Source organism: Dysidea avara, chromosome 3, assembly GCF_963678975.1.
Source record: "Dysidea avara chromosome 3, odDysAvar1.4, whole genome shotgun sequence".
NCBI lineage: Eukaryota > Metazoa > Porifera > Demospongiae > Dictyoceratida > Dysideidae > Dysidea > Dysidea avara.
Genome location: NC_089274.1, coordinates 22,139,887 through 22,167,434, shown reverse-complemented (window position 1 = coordinate 22,167,434; position 27,548 = coordinate 22,139,887). Strand labels below are relative to the sequence as shown.

General features: G+C 36.4%; 5 protein-coding genes across 5 annotated transcripts; all 5 read left to right on the top strand.

Moving 5' to 3' along the window:
• Positions 1–810, top strand: LOC136248408 (fibrinogen-like protein A). Its single transcript, XM_066040190.1, has one exon. The coding sequence runs from the start codon at positions 1–3 to the stop codon at positions 808–810; it is 810 nt and encodes a 269-aa protein (XP_065896262.1).
• Positions 811–6,341: 5,531 nt separating this feature from the next.
• Positions 6,342–7,205, top strand: LOC136248407 (fibrinogen-like protein A). Its single transcript, XM_066040189.1, has one exon. It carries the CDS (start codon positions 6,342–6,344, stop codon positions 7,203–7,205), a length of 864 nt encoding a protein of 287 aa, XP_065896261.1.
• Positions 7,206–12,575: 5,370 nt separating this feature from the next.
• On the top strand, positions 12,576–13,187 carry LOC136248405 (fibrinogen-like protein A). Its single transcript, XM_066040188.1, has one exon. It carries the CDS (start codon positions 12,576–12,578, stop codon positions 13,185–13,187), a length of 612 nt encoding a protein of 203 aa, XP_065896260.1.
• A 5,258-nt stretch (positions 13,188–18,445) lies between these two features.
• Positions 18,446–19,255, top strand: LOC136248404 (fibrinogen-like protein A). The gene has a single exon (XM_066040187.1). The coding sequence runs from the start codon at positions 18,446–18,448 to the stop codon at positions 19,253–19,255; it is 810 nt and encodes a 269-aa protein (XP_065896259.1).
• Positions 19,256–21,578: 2,323 nt separating this feature from the next.
• Positions 21,579–26,945, top strand: LOC136251827 (fibrinogen-like protein A). The gene is made up of 2 exons (XM_066044236.1): positions 21,579–21,684; positions 25,906–26,945. Exon 2 carries the CDS (start codon positions 25,921–25,923, stop codon positions 26,722–26,724), a length of 804 nt encoding a protein of 267 aa, XP_065900308.1. The 5' UTR covers positions 21,579–21,684; positions 25,906–25,920; the 3' UTR covers positions 26,725–26,945.
• Positions 26,946–27,548: the final 603 nt, after the last annotated feature.

The window sequence follows — 27,548 nt, the reverse complement described above, 5'->3', positions numbered from 1 at the left end:
ATGGTAACAACACTTTACATTATCCTCATCTCATTGTTCACCACTGGAATAATTGCTATTACACACTGTGACCAACAAATAAATGAAATTAAGAGAAGTACAGAAAAACGTCAATATCCTTGTGGTTTGCCACCTTCGGACAACTGCTGTAGTTTTAAGGAGAATCATTTTGACCAATCTCCACCTGGTGTATACAAAATGAACAGCTGGTGTAGTGGGAGACTGTCAATAGTTGGTATGTACTGTGACACTACAACAGCAAATGGAGGATGGACAGTGATACAGAGGAGGAAAGATGGATCTGAAAATTTTAACCGATCATGGGCTGACTATGAGAAAGGATTTGGAGACCTGAATGGTGAATTCTGGTATGGGCTTAAGGCCATGAACTGTCTTACACAAACTGGCCAATGGGAACTAAGAGTTGATTTTGAATTTCCCAACAAGACCAGATCCTACCTTCACTACAATCTGTTTAGAGTAGGAAGTGCTAGTGAAGAATACCCACTGACTATTGGTGGGTTTACTGGTGAAACTCCTACCGATCCATTCTCTTCACGTCATCATCTCAATGGAATGAAGTTCAGCACATATGATAATGACAATGATAAACAAAGGACAGGAAACTGTGCAATGAAAGTTGGAAATGCTACTGGTAATGGAGGATGGTGGTATAACAACTGTTGGTACATCAATCTCAACTCTCAGTACAATCCTACTCAATATGGATTAATTGGCTTTGAAGGCAATTACTATAACCCAAGTTGGATAGAAATGAAAATACGTCCTCTCAACTGTGCAACTCAGTGATAACTTTGCTAACTTGTGACAACCAGGCAGGCATATTATAGCTAATAGTATAATATTCTCATAGACACTAAATAATAATAATTTAAATGTAATTATAGCTACTTGTATAGATTAAGCGTTTAACAAAATAATCAATGACCTATATAACTACACATTGTTGTAGTACCTCAAGAGGTGATATCTGAAAGCATGCAAGCACAATGCATATGAATTACAGCTGCATGCACGTAACTAGACTATAATACTGTACCCAGAAGACAAATGTATAACCATGCAGATAGTCTATACTTATCCATGTCCTCATGCACTAACTTGTGCCACACCACAGGCTGATCAGGTCCCATATGGAGATATAATAACTTGAGCATATAGTTTTGACTACCTATCAACATCACTACAGCCATGTGGTTACTAAATGTTTCATGCAAAAGTATTAATCTTTCATTAAGTGGACCTGTTTTCCATTACCTTAAATCATGCCATGGTATGTTAGGTTTTAACAAAACCCTATGATTGTATATGGAGGGATAATGCTTCTCATCCTGTGGAACAAAATTCAAATTCTTTATTAGATGATGGTTTAAGTGTATATGCATGATGGCAATGTTTTAAAGGAAGCCATGCAAAGTACATGTAGAACAGATTAACTGTTTATCAAACTGTCCGGCTTTAGGTTTAAACAATAAAATGGTCAAAATTTGGTGACACACAGCAGTGTAGCGGAGGATCTGAAACATAAAAGTGCATGGCCTTATGGAATCACTTTACTAATGGCAATTTCAATCCTGCACATTTCACATTCTGTGCCCATGCTACCGCTAACCCATTCCACCAACTTCAATACTTGTCATTGTGTTAAATTGTGTACTCATGGATGCCAGCACCAGACGGCAGTTGCTGGCATGGATTGTAATTTATACAAGCATGCTGTAAAGCTATAAAAATATAAACAGATAAATATATGCTATAAAACACTCAATCCTCATTACCAGTGACGCTGCAAACAGTGGTAAAAGGTGTAGCCACTATATAATGTGATCACTACAACTGCCACACCCTGTAGTTTTCTATATATAACGTCATCAAAAGCATTGTCATTGAGCAGCATCTCTCACTATAGTAGCTGTATATTAGGGATCGTGGACAAAATTTTAATCTGCTGGCTAACTTACTAATGTCTTCAGTAACTCAATAATAGCTAAGGCTACAGGTTTGATTTTTCACTGCCTTTTGGCATACTGCAGTACATACAATGCATGCATCCTGGACATACCCTTTTTTTTGCTGCACAAGGTGTTGATTCATGGTAGTGCATTAGTCTGTGGGAATTATCATCTGTATTTGACTAGATTAATTGCTGAGACATTTCTTGTATTGTTTTAGCTTGTATATAACAGGCTGAACATAATTGAAAATGAAGCACAATGGCCTCTTCACTTCTCAGTAATTGATGGTTGGGGCACATTTTAAGATGCAAAATTAATTTTTGACATGGCTAGCGCTGTTCTTTGATTTGATGCAGTTTGCGTATGTTCACCAGCCATAAAAGGTAAACAAACAAGCATAAGGAATTCAAGTTGGATTACAGATCATAAACTAACAGTGGAATATTTGGAGGTTACCTGAGGTTCTGGAAACCCCTTTTAACTTTTTAGCTTGCAGCAGGAGCACTAGACTATCAGATCAGGCCTCTCAATTTGGAACGAAAGTTAACCTTGAGACAACCCAAGCATGATTCCCAGCAGCATGTATTCTACAAAATAAGCCCCACAATCATTTGGTGGGACTCATGCACATACACATGAACTAGCTAGGGAGGTCTGAGGGCACTCCCCAGGAAAATTATGTATTCTGAAATTGAATTTTTACTCAAAAAGCTGAAATTTTAAACATATGTTAGGAATTGATTGATATAGGCTGCATATAGAGACTGAGAGTTCTTATATGAAATATTTTCAGTAGTGGGTTTGAGCCAGTCGAAACCAAGAATTTTTGAAATTAAAAGTGTGGCTTAGAGAAATTAGTACATGACTGTGACACCCTGAGAAGTCAAGAGGCCCAAAAACTTGAGTCTCTTGGTGAAATTGTGAGAGTTTTCAGTTATGCAGAATAGGGGGACCGGCAGGGCAGGGCAGGGCAGTAGAACTATATACTGTGTAATAAGAAACTTACATTAATTCCTCAAAAAATTGAATTAAAGGAGAACAAGAGCAGTTTTTTTATCTGTACACTGTACTTGTTTTTGCAATCTGGGAAGTACCCTTGTGCAAGCTTCAAACCTTTTGATGAAACCTTGTCACTGCGGAGAAGATTAATCAACCTGAAAGATACTCTAATAAAGCAGTCAGATGTATTCTAATAGAGCAGTCAAGACTACTCTAATAGAACATCCCTAGCGGAATACAATTTTATGATGGGTTTTCAGGAATAATATAGCTAGCTAAATGTTAGACTGACTTGAAATTTAAACTATGCTAAATCTTGAGCTCTTCATTTCAATTGGAGAATTTTGATCACTTCAATACCTGACCAGCCATAAACACTTAGGACTTAAAGGAAACCAAGCATAGTTATATTGAAAATAGTTTATATTATATCCATGAAATCATGAGTCTAGTAAATTTTGAAGCTCTAATCTGTCAGTGGCAATTAAAAGTATTCAACCTGATGGTGGCTGTTTTGGTCAGTGTACAGGATCCTTTCTTTGTGATCATCATATTACTCATGGACTAAATCTAAAGGCTTTGGGGAACCCTAAGTTAAAGTAAACAACAAGATATTTCACTTCTCAAATCCTATGAAATTATAGACCACACAGGAAGGCTCACAAAACACAGCTTGGTGAGGCTTCCCCACAACCTTTAGACTGATGGTCTATTGATATTTGCAAGGTAATGGTAACAGCATACAGTTTAGAGTCCATACATATATACACCATCATCAAGGGTATCAGAGTAGAGCTTCACCACCTTTTGGTTGAAATAACTGTCAAACTTGATTATGAAGCCAAGCTAACCACAAGTATAGGAAACATACAGTATTTTTGTTTTAATGACAACAATTGATAAAAGTAACACAATTGTAACCTGTCTTACATCATAGATAGTACACAATTCGTGCCCCTTTCTGTATCTATGTTTTCACCCAGAGCATTTTCATGTCCACTCAGTCTGTATTAAGCACTTCTAAAACAATTATTGCTATATTCAGCTTTGGCATTGTTTTTCTTTGTGGTTACAGTTTACTTCTTCATTATAATGTTTAACAATATTACAAAGATGTTGTTTGGTCAGTGCCTATCCCTAACCACTTGTCAGACTGCTAGCTATAACAACTTGCAACAGTATTACAGTCCAAAATTGCCTCCAGATATCATCTTGAAATGTCTAAAGTTTTTCTGGAAGAGAATATCCCCAGACCCCTTGACTAGGTAACTTAACTTTCAATCAATCAATAAATAGATCACGCATGTACCTGTATACAGCTATTAGTGGTCATGAATTGATGAATTAATTGGACACATAATTGCCAAGTGTTCATAATAAAAATAAATAGTGAGGCTTTTAATATCTTTTATCTAGTCTTTTAGTGATCTCAAAATTATAGACACAGCAGTTAATACCATTTGAAGCCCATATGAATAACTGTATGGTTGATATGGAACTATATGGATCTTTTGTTTGAAGATACTTGGATTAGTACATCAGAGATAACTGTTATTGTGTATGATAAAAAAATAAACATGAAAGGGATTATGTAACAGGCTATCATCAAGAACTGATTAGGAAAATGAAGATTTTTACACATTGTCCTTTTACAGGCTACATTAACAGTTTGCATGTCATTACAGATGATGTCATATAATAAGCTACAATGTGTTGTGGCACTATCATTGACCAAACTTATACCTATATACCACACCATCATATCCTGTATGATCATCTGTAATAAGAGAAGGTTTTCAGAATAGCTACCTAGTACAGATTTCAAAGACCATTCAGTTGTTTCCAATACATTCCACATTATACCAAATACTGGTTCGGCACTGACACACATGAGCATCTCTATAAGCACATTGGCTACTGAGATGCACATATGCATGGTGTGCATTTAATGCAACACTCTTGGTTCTTTAATGATATGACTATGTTCAGTGGCCATCTAGTGTACACTCTTACACTACACAAAGACTAGCCAGTTCACATAACTATACTCTTTATGTTATTTGGCAAAAACTTTCCCTCTAAAACTCACTCTCATATGTTTATTGTATCTGCTGTGACTAGTCACTCACATTCTGTGAATAAAATTGTTCATTTCCTAGTATACTCCCCATGAATTCATTTCCTCCCCCAACTACGTATCTCATGATGTTAAAGGTTATAAGTATGATAACAACCCCTACTGATATATCAACAAGACTGTAAATTGAAACTTCATTTGATTGCCAATACAATACACCACTATTGTAAGGTCACTAAAATGACAAATGGGCAGTCAGACATACATATAGGGCAAGGCCTCAATCTTCTACAAGGTCACTGTAAGATAAACCTTTATACACCTATAAATGGTGCAGTATTATCATTAATAGTCAACTGGACTACATTTATCTACTTATCTATCCCAGCAACTTTTCTGTCAGCATCTTTGAGTTAATGTAATAGTTATATAGGATAATAAAGCTACCATAGGATCTTATAAAAAGAGCAAGATATATATATGCACTTCTTGAGATGTGTTGCAACAGTTGTTTGATTGTTCAGCAAATATACTATATACGCTATAAAACAGTAACTGCTGGTTATGCCAGCAGGTGCTAGTTAGCAGCTACACAGTTAGAGATTAATACTGTATCTAGGAGGCTCTGTATAAAGTTCAAGGGTCTATTGAGTTGTATACCTTGCTATGATGTAATAAACCAGAAGACCTGAGTTATTACAGTTAGCTATATGGACTGGGAGGTTTAGTGAAAAAAAAATAATTGGAACTTTTACACTTCTTTGTGTGCAGTGTTATTCCTGCTAAGAGGTACCTACTTATAGCAGTAGTAGCACACAGATATGCATATCAAATAATAAGAGTTATATATACCAACCATTCCTCTATGAGTTTGACATCCTATCAAGTTTGATATTGGTAGTATTAACTGGCTGCAGCATAGCTAGTGATGATAAGGGAATTAGGGTGTGTTCTTGTTAGTGTTAGACCACTTTTTCTTTTGTGTGGGCTCCTCCCCATCCATACACAAAGAAAAAAAAAAGCAGCCTCGCCAGGTTGGGGTTGGTATAGCTTGTGCATAAAGTACACTAACATTCATGGGTCTAGATGGACATATCATATCTCTTGAGGAAAAATATTAAATTGCCCACCAGTATTGCATGCATCAGGAAAAAAGTGTTTAACGCATGGTTTAGCATGCAGCTGATACAGATACTTGTTTTGTCCATTGATATCAGTATAACTCAACAGTTTATATAAACTATAATAGTGTTGAATAGCTCAACAATATAGCTGACTGCATTATAGAAATGGTATCACAGAAGATAAGCTCTACATGTGAATCCTATAATTCTATACAGATAAATCTCACTATACAATGGCAACAACACTTTACATTGTTCACTACTGGAATAATTGTTAGTACATACTGTGACCAACAAATAAATGAAATTAAGAGAAATACAGAAAAACATCAATATCCTTGTGGTTTGCCACCTTCGGATAACTGCTGTAGTTTTAAGGAGAATAATTTTGACCAATCACCATCTGGCATATACAAAATGAACAGCTGGTGTAGTGGGAGACTATCAATAGTTGATATGTACTGTGACACTACAACAACAAATGGAGGGTGGACAGTGATACAGAGAAGGAAAGATGGATCTGAGAATTTTAACCAATCATGGGCTGACTATGAGAAAGGATTTGGAGATCTGAATGGTGAATTCTGGTATGGGCTCAAGACTATGAACTGTCTTACACAAACTGGCCAATGGGAACTAAGAGTGGATTTTGAATTTCCCAACAAGACCAGATCCTACCTTCACTACAATCTGTTTAGAGTAGGAAGTGCTTGTGAAGAATACCCACTGACTATTGATGGGTTTACCGGTAAAACTTTTTCTGACCCATTCATAACACAAAACTACCTCAATGGCATGAAGTTCAGCACATATGATAATGACAATGACAGTTGGAGGACAGGAAACTGTGCAATGAAAGTTGGCAGTGCTACTGGTAATGGAGGATGGTGGTATAACCAATGTTGGAACATCAATCTCAACTCTCAGTACAATCCTGCTCAATATGGATTAATCAGCTTTGGAGGCAATTACTATAACCCAAATTGGATAGAAATGAAAATACGTCCTTTCAACTGTGCAACTGAGTGATAATTTTGTAACTTGTGACAACCAAGCAGGCATATTATAGCTAATAGCAAATATATTTACTGCATGTATATATTCTCATAAGTATTAAATAATATAAATTGTGTATACTTTTATATAGCTATACTTAATTTTTAGGCACTATGTATATAGATTAAGTGTGTAATGATGTCAGTGACTTATAAATACACATTGTTGTAGTACTTCAAGAGGTGACATCTGAAAGTTCCAATGCATATAAACTACAGCTGCACGCATGCTATTAGACTATGATATCCATAAGATATATGTATATATAACCATGCAGATAGTGTATAGTTATACATATCCTCATGCACTAAGTTGTGACACAATCAGGTCCCATATGGAACATGAGTATATAGTTTTGACTACTGGTATACCTATCAACATCACTGCAGCTATATGGTTTACTGTCCTTACTGCAGCTATGTATCAAATTTTTCATGCAAAAGTAGTATCTTTGATAAAGTGGACCTGTTTTCTATTACCTTAAATCACACCATGGTGTGTTATGTCTCAACTCTATGGTTGCATATAATATTGGCAGAGGGATAATACATATATATTTCTTTATTTTACATCCTGTAGAACAAAATTCAGATTCTTTACTGAATGATGGTTTAAGTGCATATGCAAGAAGGCAATTAAAGGCAGCCATGCAGAGTATAGTAGATCTAGAACAGATTAACTATATATTTATCAAAGCTGTCCAGCTTTGGGTTTTAACATTAACATGGTCAAAACTACATGAATTTAGGTGGTGAGACATAGCAGTGCTGTAGGGGATCTGAAACATAAAATTAACAATACATGCATGGTCTTATGGAATCACTTTACTAATAATTTCAATCCTGTACATTTCACGTTCTGTGCCCATGCTACTGCTGCTGCAGCTAACCCATTCCAACCAACTTTAATACTTGTCATTGTGTTTAGTCATGCACTCATGCATGCCAGCACGAGACAGCAGTTGCTGGCATGCCTTCAACAGTGATTGTGATTTATGCGAGCATGCTATAAAGCTACAAACAAATAAATAAATATGCTAAACCTCCATTACCAGTGAGACTGCAATAGTGTGGTAAAAGGTGCAGCCACTATATCATGTGATAACTACAACTGCCACACCCTGTAGTTTTCTGCTATAACATCATCGAAAGCATTGTTACATTTCTCTCTATATTACGTAGTTGTGTATTAGGGATCATATACAAATTTATAATCTACTACTAATACCTTCAGACAAGCATAACTCGATAATAGCAAGAGTTTGCAACTAAAGCTACAGGCTTGATTTTTCACTGCAGTACATACAGTACATGCATCCTGGACTTAGCCATTTTATTTGCATGCTGTACAAAGTGTTGATTTGTGGTAGTGCATTATGGCTTCTCTGTGGCCATGTATTAATTGCAGAGACATTTCTTACTTATACTGTCCTTTGCTCATATATAACAGGCTGAACATAACTGAAAATAAAACATAATGGCCTCTTAACTTCTCAGTAATTGATGGTTGAGACATATTTTCAGATGCAAAATTAATTTTATGGCATGGCTAACAACTATATACTAACTTACATTGATTCCTCGAAAGTGAATTAAAGGAGAACATGGTCAGTTTTTTAATCTGAGAAGCATCCTTGTACAGGCCTCATGCCTTTTGGTGAAACCTTGTCACTGCAGAGATGATTAGGGTAGCACTGAAAGATAATCTAATAGAGCAGTCAGATGTTTTCTAATAGAGCAGTCAGATGTTTTCTAATAGAGCATTCATAATAATTATTCAGAAATTATACAGCTAACTAAATGTAAGACTGACTTGGAATTTAAACTTGAACTTTTCATTTCAATTTGGATCACTACAATATCTGACCAGCCATAAACATTTAGGACTTGAAGAGAACCAAGCATAGCTATATTGAAAATATTTTGTACTATATCCATGAAATTATGAATCTAGTAAATCTTGAAGCATTTTAATTTTCAAAATCTATCAGCAGCAGGAACCCCAAACTCCTGTCCATTACCAAACATTGGAAAAAATCAAAGCTTCATGTGCCCATAAATTTAAATAATGCATGCATGCAGTCATTCGTTATTAATATGTAATATGAATCTTTAGCATCATAATTAAAAGTACTCATCCTCCATTAACTGATGGTGGTTGTTATGGTCGGTGTACAGGATCCCAAAGTTATCTTTGTGATCATCATGTCACTTATGGACTAAGTCTAAAGGATTTGGAGAATCCTAAGTTGAACTAAACAACTAGATTTTTCACTTTTCATATCCTGTTAAATTATAGACCGCAGGAAGGCTCACTTAACACAGCTTGGTGAGGCTTCCCCACAGTCTTTAGACTGATGGTCTGTTGAGGTGCAAGGGCTAATGGTATACAGCTGACATAATTAGAGTCCATACACATATGTATGCACCATCATCAAGGGCATCAGAGTAGGTGTGACAGAGCTTCACCACCTTTTGGCTGAAATTTTAAAAAGTAACTCTCAAAAGTGATTATGAAGCTAAACTAACCAAAAGTATAGTGAACATTCAGTATTTTGTTTTAATGGCAACAACTGATAAAAACAACCCTATACTGTAACCTGTGTTTTGCCATAGATAGTAGCCCTTTCTGCTACCTGTGCTTTCACCCATGCAGATCAGCTTCATGTCCACTCAGTCTGTATTAAGCACCTTTAAAATAATTATTGTTACATTCAGCTTTGTTTTTCTTTGTGGAAACATTCCTTACAGTTTACCTCATCATTACAATGTTTAAGAGTTAAACAGTATCACAGAGGTGTTTTTTTAGTCAGTGCCTATTTCTAACTGCTTGTCAGACAGCTAGCTATAGCAACTTACACATGCACAGTATTACAAAATTGCCTTTCTGGGGGAGCATATCTAGACTAGGCAACACCTTAGGACTGAGCCCTGCCACTTTCGCTTTTACTCTGACATTTGCAATGTACATGTGTGGTATTTTTCCTGAACATACCAGTATGTCTCAGTATCAATCAATCAATCAATCAATCAATCAATCAATCAATCAATCAATCAATCAATCAATCAATCAATCAATAAATCAATAAATACATCAGTCAATCTGACGGTGACACCTGTACAGTAATTTGTGGTCATGGATTAATTGGACACATAGTTGCGGGTACTTTAACTAGTCTTTAAGTAATCTCAAAATTATAGACATAGCAGTTAATACCATTTGAGGCTCATATGAATAACTGCATAGTTGATATGGAACTGGACCTTTTCTTTGAAGATACTTGGAATATTGCACTAGAGATGCTATCACGTATGATGAAAAACATAAAAGGGATTATGCAACAAATGATCAAGAAGAATTGGTTAGGACATTGAAGATTTTTACACACATTGATTAACCCTTTATACTATATTAACAGTACTGTATGATAAGCTACAAGTGAATGTGTTGTAGCACTATCATGCATCATTGACTGAAGCTTACCTATAGCATGCCGTCATACTCCTGTGTGATCACAACAAGAGAAGAATAGCTAGCTAGTACAGATTTCAAAGACCATTGAGTTGCTTCCGATACATTCCATATCATAGCAAATACTGGTTCTGTACACACATGAGTATCTTTTAACTAATTCAATAAGCATGCATAATAATAATAATACATTAGCTACTGAGATGCACATAATTTATGTGACATACCTATAATAATACAGTATACTCTTGGTTCTGTAAAAGCAACATGAGATGCCTATGTTCAGTGGCCATATCTAATGTACACTCTTACACTACACAACCACTAGAGGTTTAGTCCAGTCCACACCTAATGTTATTTGGCAAAAACTTTCCTCTAAATTTACTCTCATACATTATGCCAAGGTTAATGTACCGGTATCTGCTGGTACTACAGTTACTCACATTCTGTGAATAAAAGTGTTCACTTCCTAGTATACTCCCCACGTATTTATTTCCTCTCCCAACTATCTCATAATGTTAAAGGGTATCTATGAGAATGACAGCTTACTGAATGTATATCAACAAAACTGTAAATTGAAACTGCATTTGACTGTCAATACAATACCACTGTTGTAAGGTCGCTAAAATGACAATGGACAGTCTGACATATGTATAGGGTAAGGCCTCAATCTTCTATAAGGTCATTATAAGATAAACCTTTGATACACCTATAAATAGTGCAGTATTGCCATTACTAGTCAACTGGACTAAATTATCTACTTATCTACTAGAACTTATCCCAGCAACTTTTCTGTCAACAGCTGTGAGTTAATGCATTAGCTATATAGGATAGGTACAATACCATACAAGAGCAAGATCTTATAAAAAAGCAAGATACACTTGAGATATGTTCCAACAGTAGCTAGATTGCTCAGCAAATGTACTACATACAGTAGGCTATATTACAGTTACTGCCAGTTATGCCAGCAGGTGCAGCCACACAGAATTTAATACTGTATCTAAGAGGCTCTGTTCATAAAGTTCAGGGTTGTGTGCCCTTTATATTTAGAAGGTGTTATGATGTAATAAACCATAAGGAGTTATTACAGCTAACTATATGGAATTTGAGATTTAATGAAAAGATAATTGAAACCAATATTATATCATACTCCTTTACACCACTTTGTGTGTAGTGTTATTCCTGCTAAGAGCTATATACCTACCTAGAACCATCTGTGAGTACTACTTAACTTCATTGAATTGACATCCCATCAAGTAGGCTGCAACATAGCTACTGATGACAAGGGAATTAGGGTGTGATCTTGTTAGTCTCAGGTGTATAGAATGTTTTTTTCTTGGGCTTTTCCCCAACCACACACAAAGAAAAAAAGAAGCAATTTGGGGTTGGTAGCTATAGCTTGATGATTGCAAGCACACCTTATTACATTCTTGGGTCTAGATGGATATTATGTCTCTTGAAGAAAAGCTTTAGATTAGACTATCCACCAATATTGCATGTATCAGGATAAAAAAGTGTTTAACGCATGGCTTAGTTTTGTCCATTGGTATCATATAATCTCAACAGTTTATAACTATATAGTGTTGAATAGCCCAACTATAATATAGCTGATTACATGATAGAATGGTACCACTGAAGATACATGTGTTATATTCTACAGATAAATCTATACATATGGAACCAACATCTTACATTATCCTCATCTCATTGTTCACTACTGGAATAATTGCTAGTACATACTGTGACCAACAAATAAATGAAATTTAGAGAAATTCAGAAAAACATCAATATCCTTGTGGTTTGCCACCTTCGGACAACTGCTGTAGTTTCAAGGAAAATCATTTTGACCAATCTCCATCTGGTGTATACAAAATGAATAACTGGTGTAGTGGGAGACCGTCAGTAGTTAGTATGTACTGTGACACTACAACAGTAAATGGAGGATGGACAGTGATACAGAGGAGGAAAGATGGATCTGAGAATTTTAACCGATCATGGGCTGACTATGAGAAAGGATTTGGAGATCTGAATGGTGAATTCTGGTATGGGCTCAAGGCTATGAACTGTCTTACCCAAACTGGCCAATGGGAACTAAGAGTTGATTTTGAATTTTCTAACAAGACCAGATCATACCTTCACTACAATCTGTTTAGGGTAGGAAATGCTAGTGAAGAATACCCACTGACTATTGGTGGGTTTACTAGTGAAACTTCTACTGATCCATTCTCAATATATTATCATCTCAATGGCATGAAGTTCAGTACATATGATAATGACAATGACAGTTGGAGGACAGGAAACTGTGCAATGAAAGTTGGCAATGCTACTGGTAATGGAGGATGGTGGTATAACAACTGTTGGCACATCAATCTCAACTCTCAGTACAATCCTGCTCGATATGGATTAATTGGCTTTGAAGGCATTTACTACAATCCCAGATGGATAGAAATGAAAATACGTCCTCTCAACTGTGCTATTCAGTAATAATTTTGCTAACTTGTGGCAATCAGGCAGGCATATTATAGCTAATAGCAAATGTATTTACTGCATGTATTCTCATAGGTATAGACATTATATTGTGTATACTTTTATATAGCTACTATAGCTAGTTCATTATTTTAAATTTACTTATCTATTTATAGCCAAGTGTTTAACAAAATAAATTGATATCAATAACTTATTGTTGTACCTCAAGAGGTGGCATCTGAAAGCTTGCACACAATGCATTATGCAAATGAACTACAGCTGCATGCATGCAACTAGCTTGGACTATAATACCCAGAAGGTAAATGCATATATAACCATGCAGATAGTATATAATTATACATGTTCTCATGCACTAACTTGTGCCATACCACAGTACACTTGAAAGTGCTCACTGCAGCTATGTACTAAATTTTTCATGCAAAAGTATTAATTTACCTTATCTTTGATAAAGTGGACCCGTTTTTCATTAGAATCATTACCTTAAATCACACCATGGTGTGTTGTGTCTTAACAAAACTCTACGGTTGTATATAATATTGTTGGAGGGATAATGCTTCTTTATTTCTCATCCTGTGGAACAAATTCAGATTCTTTATTGGACAATGATTTAAGTATACATACGCACAATAGTAATGTTTTAAAGGCAGCCATGCAAAGTACATGTAGAACAGATTAACTATTTATCAAAACTGTCCAGCTTTGGGTTTTAACATTAACATGCTCAAAACTAGGTGGATATAGGCTGCTTAGAGACTGAGAGTTCTTATATTAAATATTTGGGTTTGCATTGTGTTTCCAGCTGAAAACCTTGAAATCCAAGAATTCTTGAAATCCAAAGTGTGGCTTTGAGAAATTAGTATCTGACCATGAGACCTTGAAAAGTAAAGAGGCCTAAAAACTCGAGTCTCATGGTGAAATTATGAGAATTGTCAGATATACAGAATAGGGTGACCAGCAGGACAGGACAATAGACCTATATACTGTGTAATAAGAAACTTACATTGATTCTTCAAAATTAAATTAAGAGAGAACAAGGGCGAGTTTTTTTTGTCTGTAGCTGTTTTTGTAATCTGGGAAGCACCCTCATGCAGGCCTCTACCTTTTGGTAAAATCTTGACACTGTGGAGATTCAGTTAACAAAGATAGAACTGAAAGATAATCAGTGAGATCTATTCTAACACAGCAGTCAAGACTACTCTACTAGAACATTCATAATGGAATACAAAATACAACAGTATACTTTAGAAATAATGTAGTTGGAATTCAAACTAAGCTAAATCTTGAGCTTTTCATTTCAATAGGAGAAAATTTGGATCACTTTAATACCTGACCAGCCATAAACATTTAGGATTTAAAGGGAACCAAGCATAGGTATATTGAAAATAGTATATATTACATCCATGAAATTTGAAGTATTATTGATGTTCAAATCTGTCGGGACCCCAAACCTCTGTCCATTACCAAACTAGAAACCACAATGGAAAAATCAAGGCCGTGCCCATAAATTTTAATGATGCACTCATGATGCAGCCCAGGGGCGGATACGGGGGGGGGGGGGGGGGTTAAAGGGGGCTCTTGACCCCCCTCCAAAAATTTTTAGTATACCAAGATCGAGATACTCTAATAGAGCAGTCACTCTAATAAAGCAGTCACAGTATTAGAACAGTGTGTGGTGAGCTATTTAAGGATTTTTATGTACTTTATCAGCTATAAATGCGTGGTTGGTGAAATGGGCAGCTATTGTCAGCTGGCTGTGACCTTTTTTTTTTTTTGGCCTCACCTTATCAAACCAGAGACAATGTAGTGCCTCAGTTCATTTTTGACCCCCCCTTTCCATAAGTCTGAATCCGACCCTGATGCAGCTCACATTCAGCTCTTAAACATCACAATTAAAAATATTCAACCTCCATCAAATGATGGTGGTTGTTTTGGTCAGTGTACAGGATCCCAGAGTTTTCTTTGTGATCATCATATCACTTATGGACTAAGTCTAAAGGTTTTGAAGAATCCTAAGTTGAAGTAAACAACTAGATTTTTCACTTTTCAAATCCTATAAAATTATAGACCACAGGAAGGCTCACTTAACACAGTTTGGTGAGGCTTTCCCACAGAGGGTCTATAAAATGTGTTGATATCTGCAAGATGCAAAAGCTAATGAGTACAGCTTACATAGTCTAAGAGTCTATACACATGTACACCATGCATCACCAAGGGCATCAGAGTAGGTGCAACGCTTCACCACTTTTTAGGTGAAACAAAAAAATAGCTGTCAAACTTGATGTGAAGCAAACTAAGCAAAACTATAGTAGTATAGTGAACATGCAGTATTTAGCATGTGCAACAACTGATAGAAGCAGATCGTATGCATTTTGTGCCCCTTTCTGTTATCTATGCTTTCACCCAGAACAGCTTTATGTCCACTCTGTCCATATTAAGCACCTCTAAAATAATTATTGATTCAGCTTTGGCTTTGTTTTTCTTTGTGGCTACTTGGGAGACATTTTAACAGTATTACAGAGGTGATTTTATGTTTAGTGTCTATCTCTAACATTGAACACACACTTGTCAGACAGCTAGCAACTTGCACACAATATTATGGTCTAAACTTGTCTCCAGATAGCATCTCAAAGTGAGAAATTTTCTAAGGGGGAACATGCCCTCAGATCCCTAGACTAGTTGCCTTTGGCAGCATTAGGACTTATCATTATCACTTACTCTGACGCCTCTGAATTTGCAATGAACATGCGTGTGTTTTTTTCCTGAGTATACCAGTAGTGCTGACTGCTCAGCATCAATCATTCAGTCAGTCAGTCAGTCAGTCAGTCAATCAATCAATCAATCAATCGATAAATAAATAAATAGACAACACCTTTGTGGCCATGAATTGGACACATAGTTGGGTACTTTAACTAGTCTTTTAGTGATCTTAGGTATAGCAGTTAGCCAATACCATGTTTATATGAATAGCTGCATAGTTGATATGGACCTTTTGTTTGAAGATACTTGGGATATTGCACCATGCAGAGATAACCTATTGTTTATGATAGAAAGATAAACATGAAAGGGATAATACAACAGGTGATCAACAAGAACTGATTAGGAAAAGAAAGATTTTATACACATTGAACTGTTTGTATGACACTACGGATGACACTGTATCATTGGTTTCATATAGAGTGAATGTGTTGTGGCACTATCATTGACTGAAGCTTACCTATAGCCCGCCATCATGCCTGCATGATCACTACAACAAGAAAGGTTTTTGGATAGTTATACTAGTTGCTTCCAATAATGACATTCCACATCACAGCAAATACTGGCTCTGTGTACATATGGCATATTTAAGCTAATTCAATAAGCACAATAAGACATTAGCTACTGAGATGTATACATACGTATGACATGCCTATATGCAGAAGTGCACTGTTGGTTCTTAAAATAGTATATACAGCAACATGAGATGTCTATTTATTTATTTTCTTTTATTAATGCTTTACAGCACAAGTGCTGAAGGTCTGTAGGGCACCTGGTCCTACAGCCTGCTCAAAGACTTTAGCTATATACCTAAGGTGTGTTTGAAAAGTTGGAGAAAGGAGAAAAAATCTATGACTGGACCTAGGTAGCCTCGAACCTGCAGCCATCCGCTTTACACTCGAACACTTACAGGAGTCTACCAGGTGGTCAGGATGTTTTCTCCTTGTTATTTTCATGTAACTATATCCATAGGAATTCTAGAGAGTAACTCATTATCTCAAAGTACCCCAAGTAGAACCAAATGGACACTAGTTTATTCATTAATGCTTTAATATGTTCAGTGGCCACCTAATGTACACTCTTACACTATACAAACACTAGATGTTTAGTCCAGTCCACATAGCTACATGGCCCCTCTCTTTATGTTATTCAACAAAAACTTTCCCTATAAAATTTACTCTCATACATTATGCTAAGGTTTTAATGTATCTGCTGTGACTAGTTACTCACATTCTGTGAATAAAAGTGTTCATTTCCAAGAAGTATACTCCTCATGTCTTCATTTCCTCCCCTAACTATCTCTTGATGTTGACAGCTTACTGAATGTATGTAAACAAGACTATAAACTGAAACTGAATTTGATTACCAATACAATACACTACTATTGTGTAGCATTAAGGGGTCACCAAAATGACGATAGGCAGTCTGATGTATGTATAGGGCAAGTCCTCAATCTTCTATAAGGTCACCATAAGGTAAACCTTTATACACCTATAAATATAGTGCAGTATTATCATTACTAGTCAACTGGACTACTTTTAAAATAATTTATTTACTTATCTACTAGAACTTATTCTGGCAACTTTTCTGTCAGCATCTGTGAGTTAATGCAATAGCTATATAGGGTAGGTACAATACCATACAAGAGCAAGATCTTGCAAGATATGTATATACATTTGAGATATGTTCCAACAGTCACTATAGATTGTTCAGCAAATGTACTATATAGGCTATAACAGTAACTGCTGGTTATGCCAGCAGGTACATGTTAGCAGCTACACCAGATTAATACTGTATCAGGCTCTTAAGGGTCTATTGAGTTGTATGCTTTGCTCTTAACTAAAAGATATTATAAACCAGAAGGAGTTATTACAGCTAACCGTACGGAATTTGAGGTTTAATGAAAAAATAGTTTATATCACACTTTTTTACACCACATTGTGTGCAGTGTTATTCCTACTAAGTGGTATATACGTACCTAGTGTAGAAGTAGTAGCACACAGATATCAAATAATAAGAGCTAGTTATACCAACCATCATGTGAGTACCATTTAACAAGTTTGATAATTAGTAGTATTAACTGGCTGCAACATCACTACTGAAGATAAGGGAAATAGCTTGTTAGTCTCAAGTGTCTAGACTACTTTTTCTTTTGTGTGGGCTCTTCCCTATCCATGCACAAAGAAAAAAAGCAACTTGATGCATGAAGTACACTTACATTCATGGGTCTAGATGGATACATTATACCTCTTGAGGAAAAGTTTTAGATTAGACTATCCAACAATATTGCATGTATCAGGAAAAAAGTGTTTAACACATGGCTTAGCATGCAGCTGATACAGATACTTGCTTTGTCCATTGGTATAACTCAACAGTTTATAAACTATATAGAGTGTTGAATAGCCCAACTATAATATAGCTGACTGCATAATAGAAATGGTACCACAGAAGATAAGTTATACATGTGATATTTCTATATTCTACAGATAAATCTATACACAATGGTAACAACACTTTACATTATCCTCATCTCATTGTTTGCTACTGAAATAAATACCAGTGCATACTGTGACCAACAAATAAATAAAATTAAGAGAAATACAGAAAAACATCAATATCCTTGTGGTTTGCCACCTTCTGACAACTGCTGTAGTTTTAAGGAGAATCATTTTGACCAATCTCCATCTGGTGTATACAAAATGAACAACTGGTGTAGTGGGAGACTGTCAGTAGTTGGTATGTACTGTGACACTACAACAACAAATGGAGGGTGGACAGTAATACAGAGGAGGAAAGATGGATCTGAGAATTTTAACCGATCATGGGCTGACTATGAGAAAGGATTTGGAGACCTGAATGGTGAATTCTGGTATGGGCTCAAGGCGATAAACTGTCTTACACAAACTGGCCAATGGGAACTAAGAGTTGATTTTGAATTTTCCAACAAGACCAGATCATACCTTCACTACAATCTGTTTAGGGTAGGAAGTGACAGTGAAGAATACCCACTGACTATTGGTGGGTTTACTGGTCAAACTTCTACTGATCCATTCTCAACACTTCAGTATCTCAATGGCATGAAGTTCAGCACATATGATAATGACAATGATAGATGGAGGACAGGAAACTGTGCAATGAAAGTTGGCAATGCTACTGGTAATGGAGGATGGTGGTATAGCAACTGTTGGTACATCAATCTCAACTCTCAGTACAATCCTGCTCAATATGGATTAATTGGCTTTGGAGGCAATTACTATAACCCCAGATGGATAGAAATGAAAATACGTCCTCTCAACTGTGCAACTCAGTGATAACTGTACTTTAAACTTGTGACAACCAGGCAGGCATATTACATATAATAGCAAATATATATACAGCATGTATTGCATTAAGTAGGTATTAAATAAGTATACTTTTATATATATAGCTACCTGACTTTTAGGCTGTACTATATACCAAGCTAGTTCATATAATTTTTTTTCAATTTATTTATCTATATATAGCTACTTGCATAGATTAAGTGTTTAACAAAATAAATTGATATCAATGACCTATACCTATTATACACATTGTTGTAGTACCTCAAGAGGTGACATCTGAAGCTTGCAGATACAATGCACATGAACAATAGCTGCATGCATGCAACTAGTTTGGACTATAATACCCAGAAGATAAATGCATATTTTTTATAGCCATGCAGATAGTATATAATTATACATGTCCTCATGCACTAATTTGCACAAGCCAATTAGGTCCCATATGGAAATATAATGACTTGAGTATAATACAGTTTTGTCTACCTACGTACCAATTGCAACATCATTGCAGCTGTGTGGTTTACTGTACACTTGAGAGTGCTCACTGCAGCTATATACTAAATTTTTATGCAAAAGTATTAATTTACCTTATCTTTGATATAGTGAACCTGTTTTCCATTCCTTAAATCATGCCATGGTGTGTTATGTCTTAACAAAACTCTATGGTTGTATATAATATTAATGGAGGGATAATGCTTCTTTATTTCTCATCCTGTGGAACAAAATTCAGATTCTTTATTGGATGATGGTTTAAGTGTATATGCACAATAGCATTGTTTTAACGGCAGCCATGCAAAGTACATTAATTATTTATCAAACTGTTCAGCTTTGGATTTTAACATTAACATAGTGCTCAAAACTAGGTGGTGAGACATAGCAGTGCGGTGGTATATCTGAACATAAAGTTAACAATAGTCTTATGGAATCACTTTACTAACAATTTCATTTCACGTTCTGTGCCCATGCTACCACTGCTCCAGTTAACTCATTCCCACCAACTTTAATTCTTGTCATTGTCATGCACTCATGGATGCCAGTACCAGACGGCAGTTGCTGGCATGCCTTCAACATTTATACAAGCATGCTGTATAAACTACAAATAAATAAATAAATGTATGCTATACAACACTCAACCCCCATTACCAGTGAGACTGCACCAGAGTGGTAAAAGGTGCGGCCACTATATCAAACTTAAATACAGTAAGAGTAACAGTTAAATTGCTGGTCAACCCTACCAATACACTACAGATTTGTTGAAGTGTTTGATACAATCTCAGGTGGATTGGAATGAAAACACATCCTCTCTCAGTGACCCTTGTTCACTATTCTCATTAGTAGCTCGATACAAGAAATCTACTACTCATAAAGAGAGCAGCATCAGACGAGACAGTAGCTTTGATCATAGTAGACAAATAATCAAACCTTCAAAGAAACGTGACAGTATTTCAAGTAAACAAGAAGATAAACATGAGGGCTGATGTGATAGCCACAGAAGACATGAAAGTAATTCTGACTGTCCTAGAAGTAACTCTGAAATGACTGAGGCTAGGTTACACAGGCATGTTAGTGGGTCAGATCGACAAAATAGCAGTTCTGATAAATATGAACATGACAGCAGTTCAGATAGATGGGAGGGCAGATCCAAGAAGTGGGATGGACATCGACAAGATAATGTAGTGAAACATTTAACTAGTCACCGACACCACCAGCTGGGAAATAAAGATCTCCATAGTTTATAGCCAGTATATAGTGTGTCAGTAGTGTTTCTCTGGTAGCTATGAAGTTAAATCTTCACACAATCTGGATGAAATCTTGACAGGGACTTACTTTAATATCTGTAAACTCCCATGCATGTTTAAGTAATTACAACTGAATTATTAGAAAATGCCACCTTATATAGCAGCACCCATATCTTTGGAATTTTGGAAACTTGATATAGTAAAACAAGGAACACACATACGTAGAATAGTGATGAGAACTCAGAGGAGCTCTATTATGGGAAAGAAATAAACAATACCTGCAAGGATATAGAATTTGTTTAACTGTAAGAGGCAGGATACTCATCATCTTTTGGAGTTGGTGAGAATGCTTGCTCTACTACTACACTGGAGCTTCTCTTAAAGGACCCTCTACATTTTTGTATTAACACTATTGCTGTCATGGTTGCTGCTGTTTTCATTTATTTTTAGCCTAAAAGACCAAGTCATTAATAATGGCATTCACAACCATCATGTTTTACTATAATTACATTCATATAAAGTTTCAACTTCTTATGGTAACAACATGAATAAGGCAGACACCACACTTTCCTTTGTTACACAAATAAGGTCATAATTTTTAGAAACACACACATAGCATCAACTATAGCATTACAGTTCAGTGTAGACTTGTGCTGTATGATAAAAAAGATTCCAGAATAAAGGGTAAGTAAAGTGTATATTTATACAGGCAGGATAATTCTTAGACATTGTTAGCTATTTTTAGTGGTGTTATTCTAATTAATGCACAGATTGCATATACATAATATTATACACTGTTGTCAGTCCATTGTGTTTTCTTGTTACTGTTCTTTGCTCTACTAAAGAGATGCAGATGGAATGCTATAACACAGCTGTACAAATAACAGACATGGTATCATTTGTACTATAAAGCATATTCACAAAAACATTACGATGTGAATTCGATAGGTAAACTGATGTCCAAACGTCATAGTACAGGCATTTTACCAAGAATATTGGGTCAACCTCACACTAATTGCAACAAAAGCAAACTCAACAGACTTTGCTTTCTTTTTATGTCCTCAATGACAGAAAAAAGTCCTAAGTAATCCTCATGGGGGAACAGTGTGAAAATTACTGAAATAAAAAAACCCACTTTTTTGCTCCTTAACGGTTTGATGTTTATACGGTGTTTATAGTCATATCTCAACTAGGTTACTACTTATATCAAAACTTATTATACCATTAAAAATCTTTTGCAAAGATGAATCTTTTGGTACTAAAATTATCACTTTAGGAAAATGTGTTAATGAGTTATATCCTGGATTTGCTAACTCTTTGTAAATGTACATGTTTTGCAACTGTAACTACTGTAGTAATGCCTTTATGCATGTTTTTGCATGCATACTAAGTACTATAGTGAGCTTGAGAGTTTTCAACTGGCAGGAGAAAGGTTATGTTGTGGATATGCAAAATATCGCATCTACCAATGAGAATGATCAGGCCCAACATCGTATGGCATATAACGCAGAGTAGTTGTAGTGGTTTTTAATGCTGGTGATAGCATGAGAAGAGTACTTACTAACTAACTGAACAAGCCAGGGAAAACTTTGTACAATCTTGACATTAGGTGCTGAAACCCGAGAATGAACCAGGGACCTTTAGATAAAGGTAAGTTGATCATTCAGTATTCCAGCTCACTTAAATATTCTCAATTCTTCTTCCAGCAATGGATGTACAACCTGTATTCTGTGCCATCCGCAAGATTTCTACAGACACAGATGTCCCATCTTCTACTCTAACAGCAAAGGGTAGCTCAACCATCAACCAGGTCAGTATTGCCAGTAACAACAGCATTTGTACTATGCCTGGGAAGTAGATATCAGCAATGTTGCCGCAAATACTGCATCCCACATCAAATAGTGAAAGACACCAACCAAGAGGAGCCAATGCCAAGCACATCAAGCAATGGCAGACCTGTAGTTTTGTCATCTGAGGAGAGATTTTTGGTCATCTTCGGAGGGATTCAGGTTGATCCACTGCTCCTCTTTCAGATCAGAGACTTACTACTATCATGCAATCATCAGATGATCTGGAGTTAGCCTTCAAGCATGAGCTGTGCAGTTATCCACCTGCTTTCTTTGATTCCTCTCTTTTGCTCTATGAAGCAGACTTGCTGATGCAATATAGAAGATTTGTGAAAGTGGTGTCCTAGCAGATATCCCAGATGATGGCATTCAGTATATCCTGGATGGTGGAACACTTCTACAATGCATCCCATGCATGGCCTTGTGGTTCTACATATGGATACACTGCCACCAGTACACAGAATATGTAGCAAGAAAGTACAAGGATGCCATAGTTGCATTTGATAGCTATGAGAATATGAACACAAAAGATATGACACATCAGAGGCAATCAAAAAGGAAAGGCTGGTGCAACCGTGACAGTTGCTGCTAACATGACTACCACAATGAAGAAGGAACAGTTTTTTTGTCCAACCAAACAAATGAGCAGCAATTTGTTTTCATGCTGAATACAAGAGTAACTACAAAACTCACGATGCACCAGGAGATGCTGATCTTTTGATTATTCAGAAGGCTGTTCAATCTGCTACCACCAGTACCACTGTGCTAGTTGGTAAAGACACTGTATTGTTCTGCTCTGCTACCACACAAGTCTCGACTCCCATGACATCTTCTTTCATCTTGAGCCAAAGAAGCTCTGCATCTGGAATATCAGAGCCACAAAAGAAAAGCTTGGTCAAGACATCTGCAACAACATCCTCTTCATCCACGCTATTCTTGGGAACATCACATCTCTATGTGATTGGAAAAGGGACATCCCTTAGCAAGTTCAAAGCAAGCAGTATGTTCCGTGAGTAGGCAAAGGTGTTCCATTCTGATTCAACCTCCACACGTGATGTGATAGATGCAGGAGAGAAAGCTCTAGTACTAGTCTACAATAGAATGTTACTGACACACTAGATTCCCTCCAACATAAATGATTCTGTGAAAATGTGGCTTCAAAAACATCCCACAATGCTTATATACCACCAACTTCAGCAGCAGCAAAGTACCACATCCTTCACATGTGCCTTCAAATTCAAGAATGGAAAGGATCAGCTGCAGAATTTCATCCCAGAGACTGGGGATGGCAAGAGTGTGAAGAGGGGTTTGTGCCACTTCAAACATCACTATATACCTCGTGGTCCTGAACATCTGCTTTGGGTGATCAGATGCAACTGCCAGACTGACTGCAGTACACTAAGATGCTCATGCAAGAAGCACAATGTTGAGTGCACTTCCGCTTGTGGTAACTGCAAGGGACATGGCTGCACAAACACATCTCACAACAATGGCATTGACACACTTGAGTAGTCATACAAGGCATTTGCTACAGTCTTTGATAGCGCTGTATATTATTAATTATATTTGATTATAATTTATTAACACATTTTCCTAAAGTGATAAATTTAGTACCAAAAGATTCGTCTTTACAAGAACTTTTTAATGGTATAATAAGTTTTGATATAAGTAGTATCCTAGCTGAGATATGACTATAAATACTGTAAAAACATCAAATCAAAAAAGTGGATTTTTATTTCAGTGATTTTCACACTGTTCCCCCACGAAGATTCCTTAGGACTTTTTCTCTGTCAGTAAGGACATAATAAGGAAAGAAAATCTGTTGAGTTTGCTTTTTTTGCAATTAGTGTGAGGTTGACGCACATAATGACTATCACTTTAGACTTCAAAGATGTTGAATGAGAATGACTGATAACCTTAGACAAGTATAATATCAAGCTTGCTTCAGGGCCACCCACAGGATGGGGGGGGCAACTGGGGCATTTTGTCCCAGGCCCCAGCCTGAAAGGGGCTCCAGGAGGCCAGCCCCTTGAATAAAAGATTGATATACTCTAATAGAGCAATCAGATCTAGATACTCTAATAGAGCAGTCACAGTATTCTTCAGAGAAGCAGCGTAGCAAGCTTATAAATAAGGAGATATGGTTGGTGAGGGGTAGCTATTGTCATTATCAGTATGTAACAGCCATTTTTTTTTTTTTTTTTGGTCTTCGATTTACAGCATGTGATTCAGAGTGGAAACCTTGGGGCCCCACTTTAACTTTTTGCCCCGGGCCCCTTAATTTCTCTGGGAAGCCCTGGCTTGCTTTACAGTTTAAACCCTTTTGTTTCTTGGGACCACAATAAGCTATTTTCTACATAATTTCTGGTTGTTTTAACTATATGGACACTGAGCAAAGATAACATAGAAAGAAAGTCTGAAGCTTATCTGCCTGAATACACGTTATCTATACAGCCTCTATCCCTAGTACACTTATTTAAGGTTCAGCTGTTATGTTTAAATTGCATGTCACATCATACACTAAACAGGTAGCTATTACATGCAGTATAACATATCCCATGATATTGTGCAATAATAGTATTAGGGGTGATTTTCTGTTTTTCATCAGAAAATTCCAAATGTAGAGTACGGGCTACCATTATTCCTAGTACCTGCCACCATATAGCTAGCTAGACTTGTTTTCATACTTCTATACTCTCCTGGGCCTAATACTCTCTGCAATTCGCTAACTTAGCAGCTAGTTTCGCAGCTATCCTCTTTAGATGTAGCTACATAGTTACATCCTTTGTCACGTGATCAGTTCCACTCAAGGATCAACTTCTTACTTGTAAACTTCATTGCACCAATCTTTCACATTCGCTTAGCTACAATGTCTACTGTATTAGTGCAGCAATCTCGAAAACTGAACTGCATATCCTCAGTATTTGGTTAATCAGATGAAATAATAGTTAAATCTTTAATAATGGGGAAATCCAATACAGGCGGGTGCTGATGAAAAACAGAAAATCATTAAAATAGTAGCCTTATGGTAAATTTACATGTAATTGTGTACTCGCAGACAAATCTATTTACAATGATAATACCTCATGTCATTATCATATCGCTGTTTGTTACTGGGATAGTTGCTAGTACATACTGTGACAAACAAATAAATGAAATTAAGAGAAATACAGAAAAACATCTATATCCCTGTGGGTTACCACCTTCTGACAATTGTTGTGTTTTCAAAGAAAATCATTTTGACCAATCTCCATCTGGTGTATACAAAATGAATAACTGGTGTAGTGGGAGACCGTCAGTAGTTAGTATGTACTGTGACACTACAACAGTAAATGGAGGATGGACAGTGATACAGAGGAGGAAAGATGGATCTGAGAATTTTAACCGATCATGGGCTGACTATGAGAAAGGATTTGGATACCTGAATGGTGAATTCTGGTATGGGCTCAAGGCTATGAACTGTCTTACACAAACTGGCCAATGGGAACTAAGAGTTGATTTTGAATTTCCCAACAAGACCAGATCCTACCTTCACTACAATCTGTTTAGAGTAGGAAGTGACAGTGAAGAATACCCACTGACTATTGGTGGGTTTACTGGTGAAACTCCTACTGATCCATTCTCAACACAAAACTACCTCAATGGCATAAAATTCAGCACATATGATAATGACAATGATAGATGGAGGACAGGAAACTGTGCAATGAAAGTTGGCAATGCTACTGGTAATGGAGGATGGTGGTATAATCAATGTTGGAGTATCAATCTCAACTCTCAGTACAATCCTGCTCAATTCGGATCTATTGACTTTGGAGGCATTTACTACAACCCCAGGTGGATAGAGATGAAAATCCGTCCCTTTAAGTGCCTACTGTAATGACAACTGTCTTCACTAGAAAGTCTGACATTTATGATAGTAAGAAAGTATTATATATTCTTCTAGTGTGTTTGCATACAAGAACTATGTTCCTACATTGTAAATAGCATTGGTACTTATTTGTGTGAGTGATTTCAAAGTATTACATTACAGATACAGTTTGATAGATTATATTACTCTTACATGTACATTTCAATTTTGTCATTTTCCTTTTTTTAAACAACAAAGTTATACAAGTTTCAAGTTTAAGTATGCATGTACTGAGCAAGAAACACGCAGCAAGTGTAGAGCCTGTATTACAGGAATACACCAGACAATTTGTTTGAACCAAGTCCCATTTTGATCTGACATACCAGCTAAACTGTGCCACAAAACATTTTACCCTAAAATTCCAGTTGAAAGATAAGGTGAGATCATGGTATGGCAGAACAAAAAATGTAGCGTGCTATAAAAATAAAACTGCATTCCATACTGTGTAACAGTGAATAGTGACTGTATGTGTAGCAACAAGTACTCCCATGTGAGATTCTGATGATGACTGACCAAAGTTGAAAAGTCTCAACATGCTGTTCTGACAATATGTCAGGGTACTTCTTTCAGGCACTGCAAGTATCTCTTTGATGTAGTACAGAGAACCTTCCCAAACCAACACAATGAATTTTACACCTGGACTGAAGTAGCTAACAAAATTTTGTGGTAAAATATTTTCATGGCACTCACAGAAATTTTTGTTACCAACCAAATTTGTACATGAACTAACACAAAGTGGTCAACTGACTGATTATGTGATGTGGCTTGCATCAATCCAATTAGCACAACTTATC

Coding starts and splice junctions, on each gene's coding strand:
- LOC136248408 (XM_066040190.1), top strand. CDS start 1: ATGGTAACAACACTTTACATTATCCTCATCTCATTGTTCACCACTGGA.
- LOC136248407 (XM_066040189.1), top strand. CDS start 6,342: ATGGTATCACAGAAGATAAGCTCTACATGTGAATCCTATAATTCTATA.
- LOC136248405 (XM_066040188.1), top strand. CDS start 12,576: ATGAATAACTGGTGTAGTGGGAGACCGTCAGTAGTTAGTATGTACTGT.
- LOC136248404 (XM_066040187.1), top strand. CDS start 18,446: ATGGTAACAACACTTTACATTATCCTCATCTCATTGTTTGCTACTGAA.
- LOC136251827 (XM_066044236.1), top strand. CDS start 25,921: ATGATAATACCTCATGTCATTATCATATCGCTGTTTGTTACTGGGATA.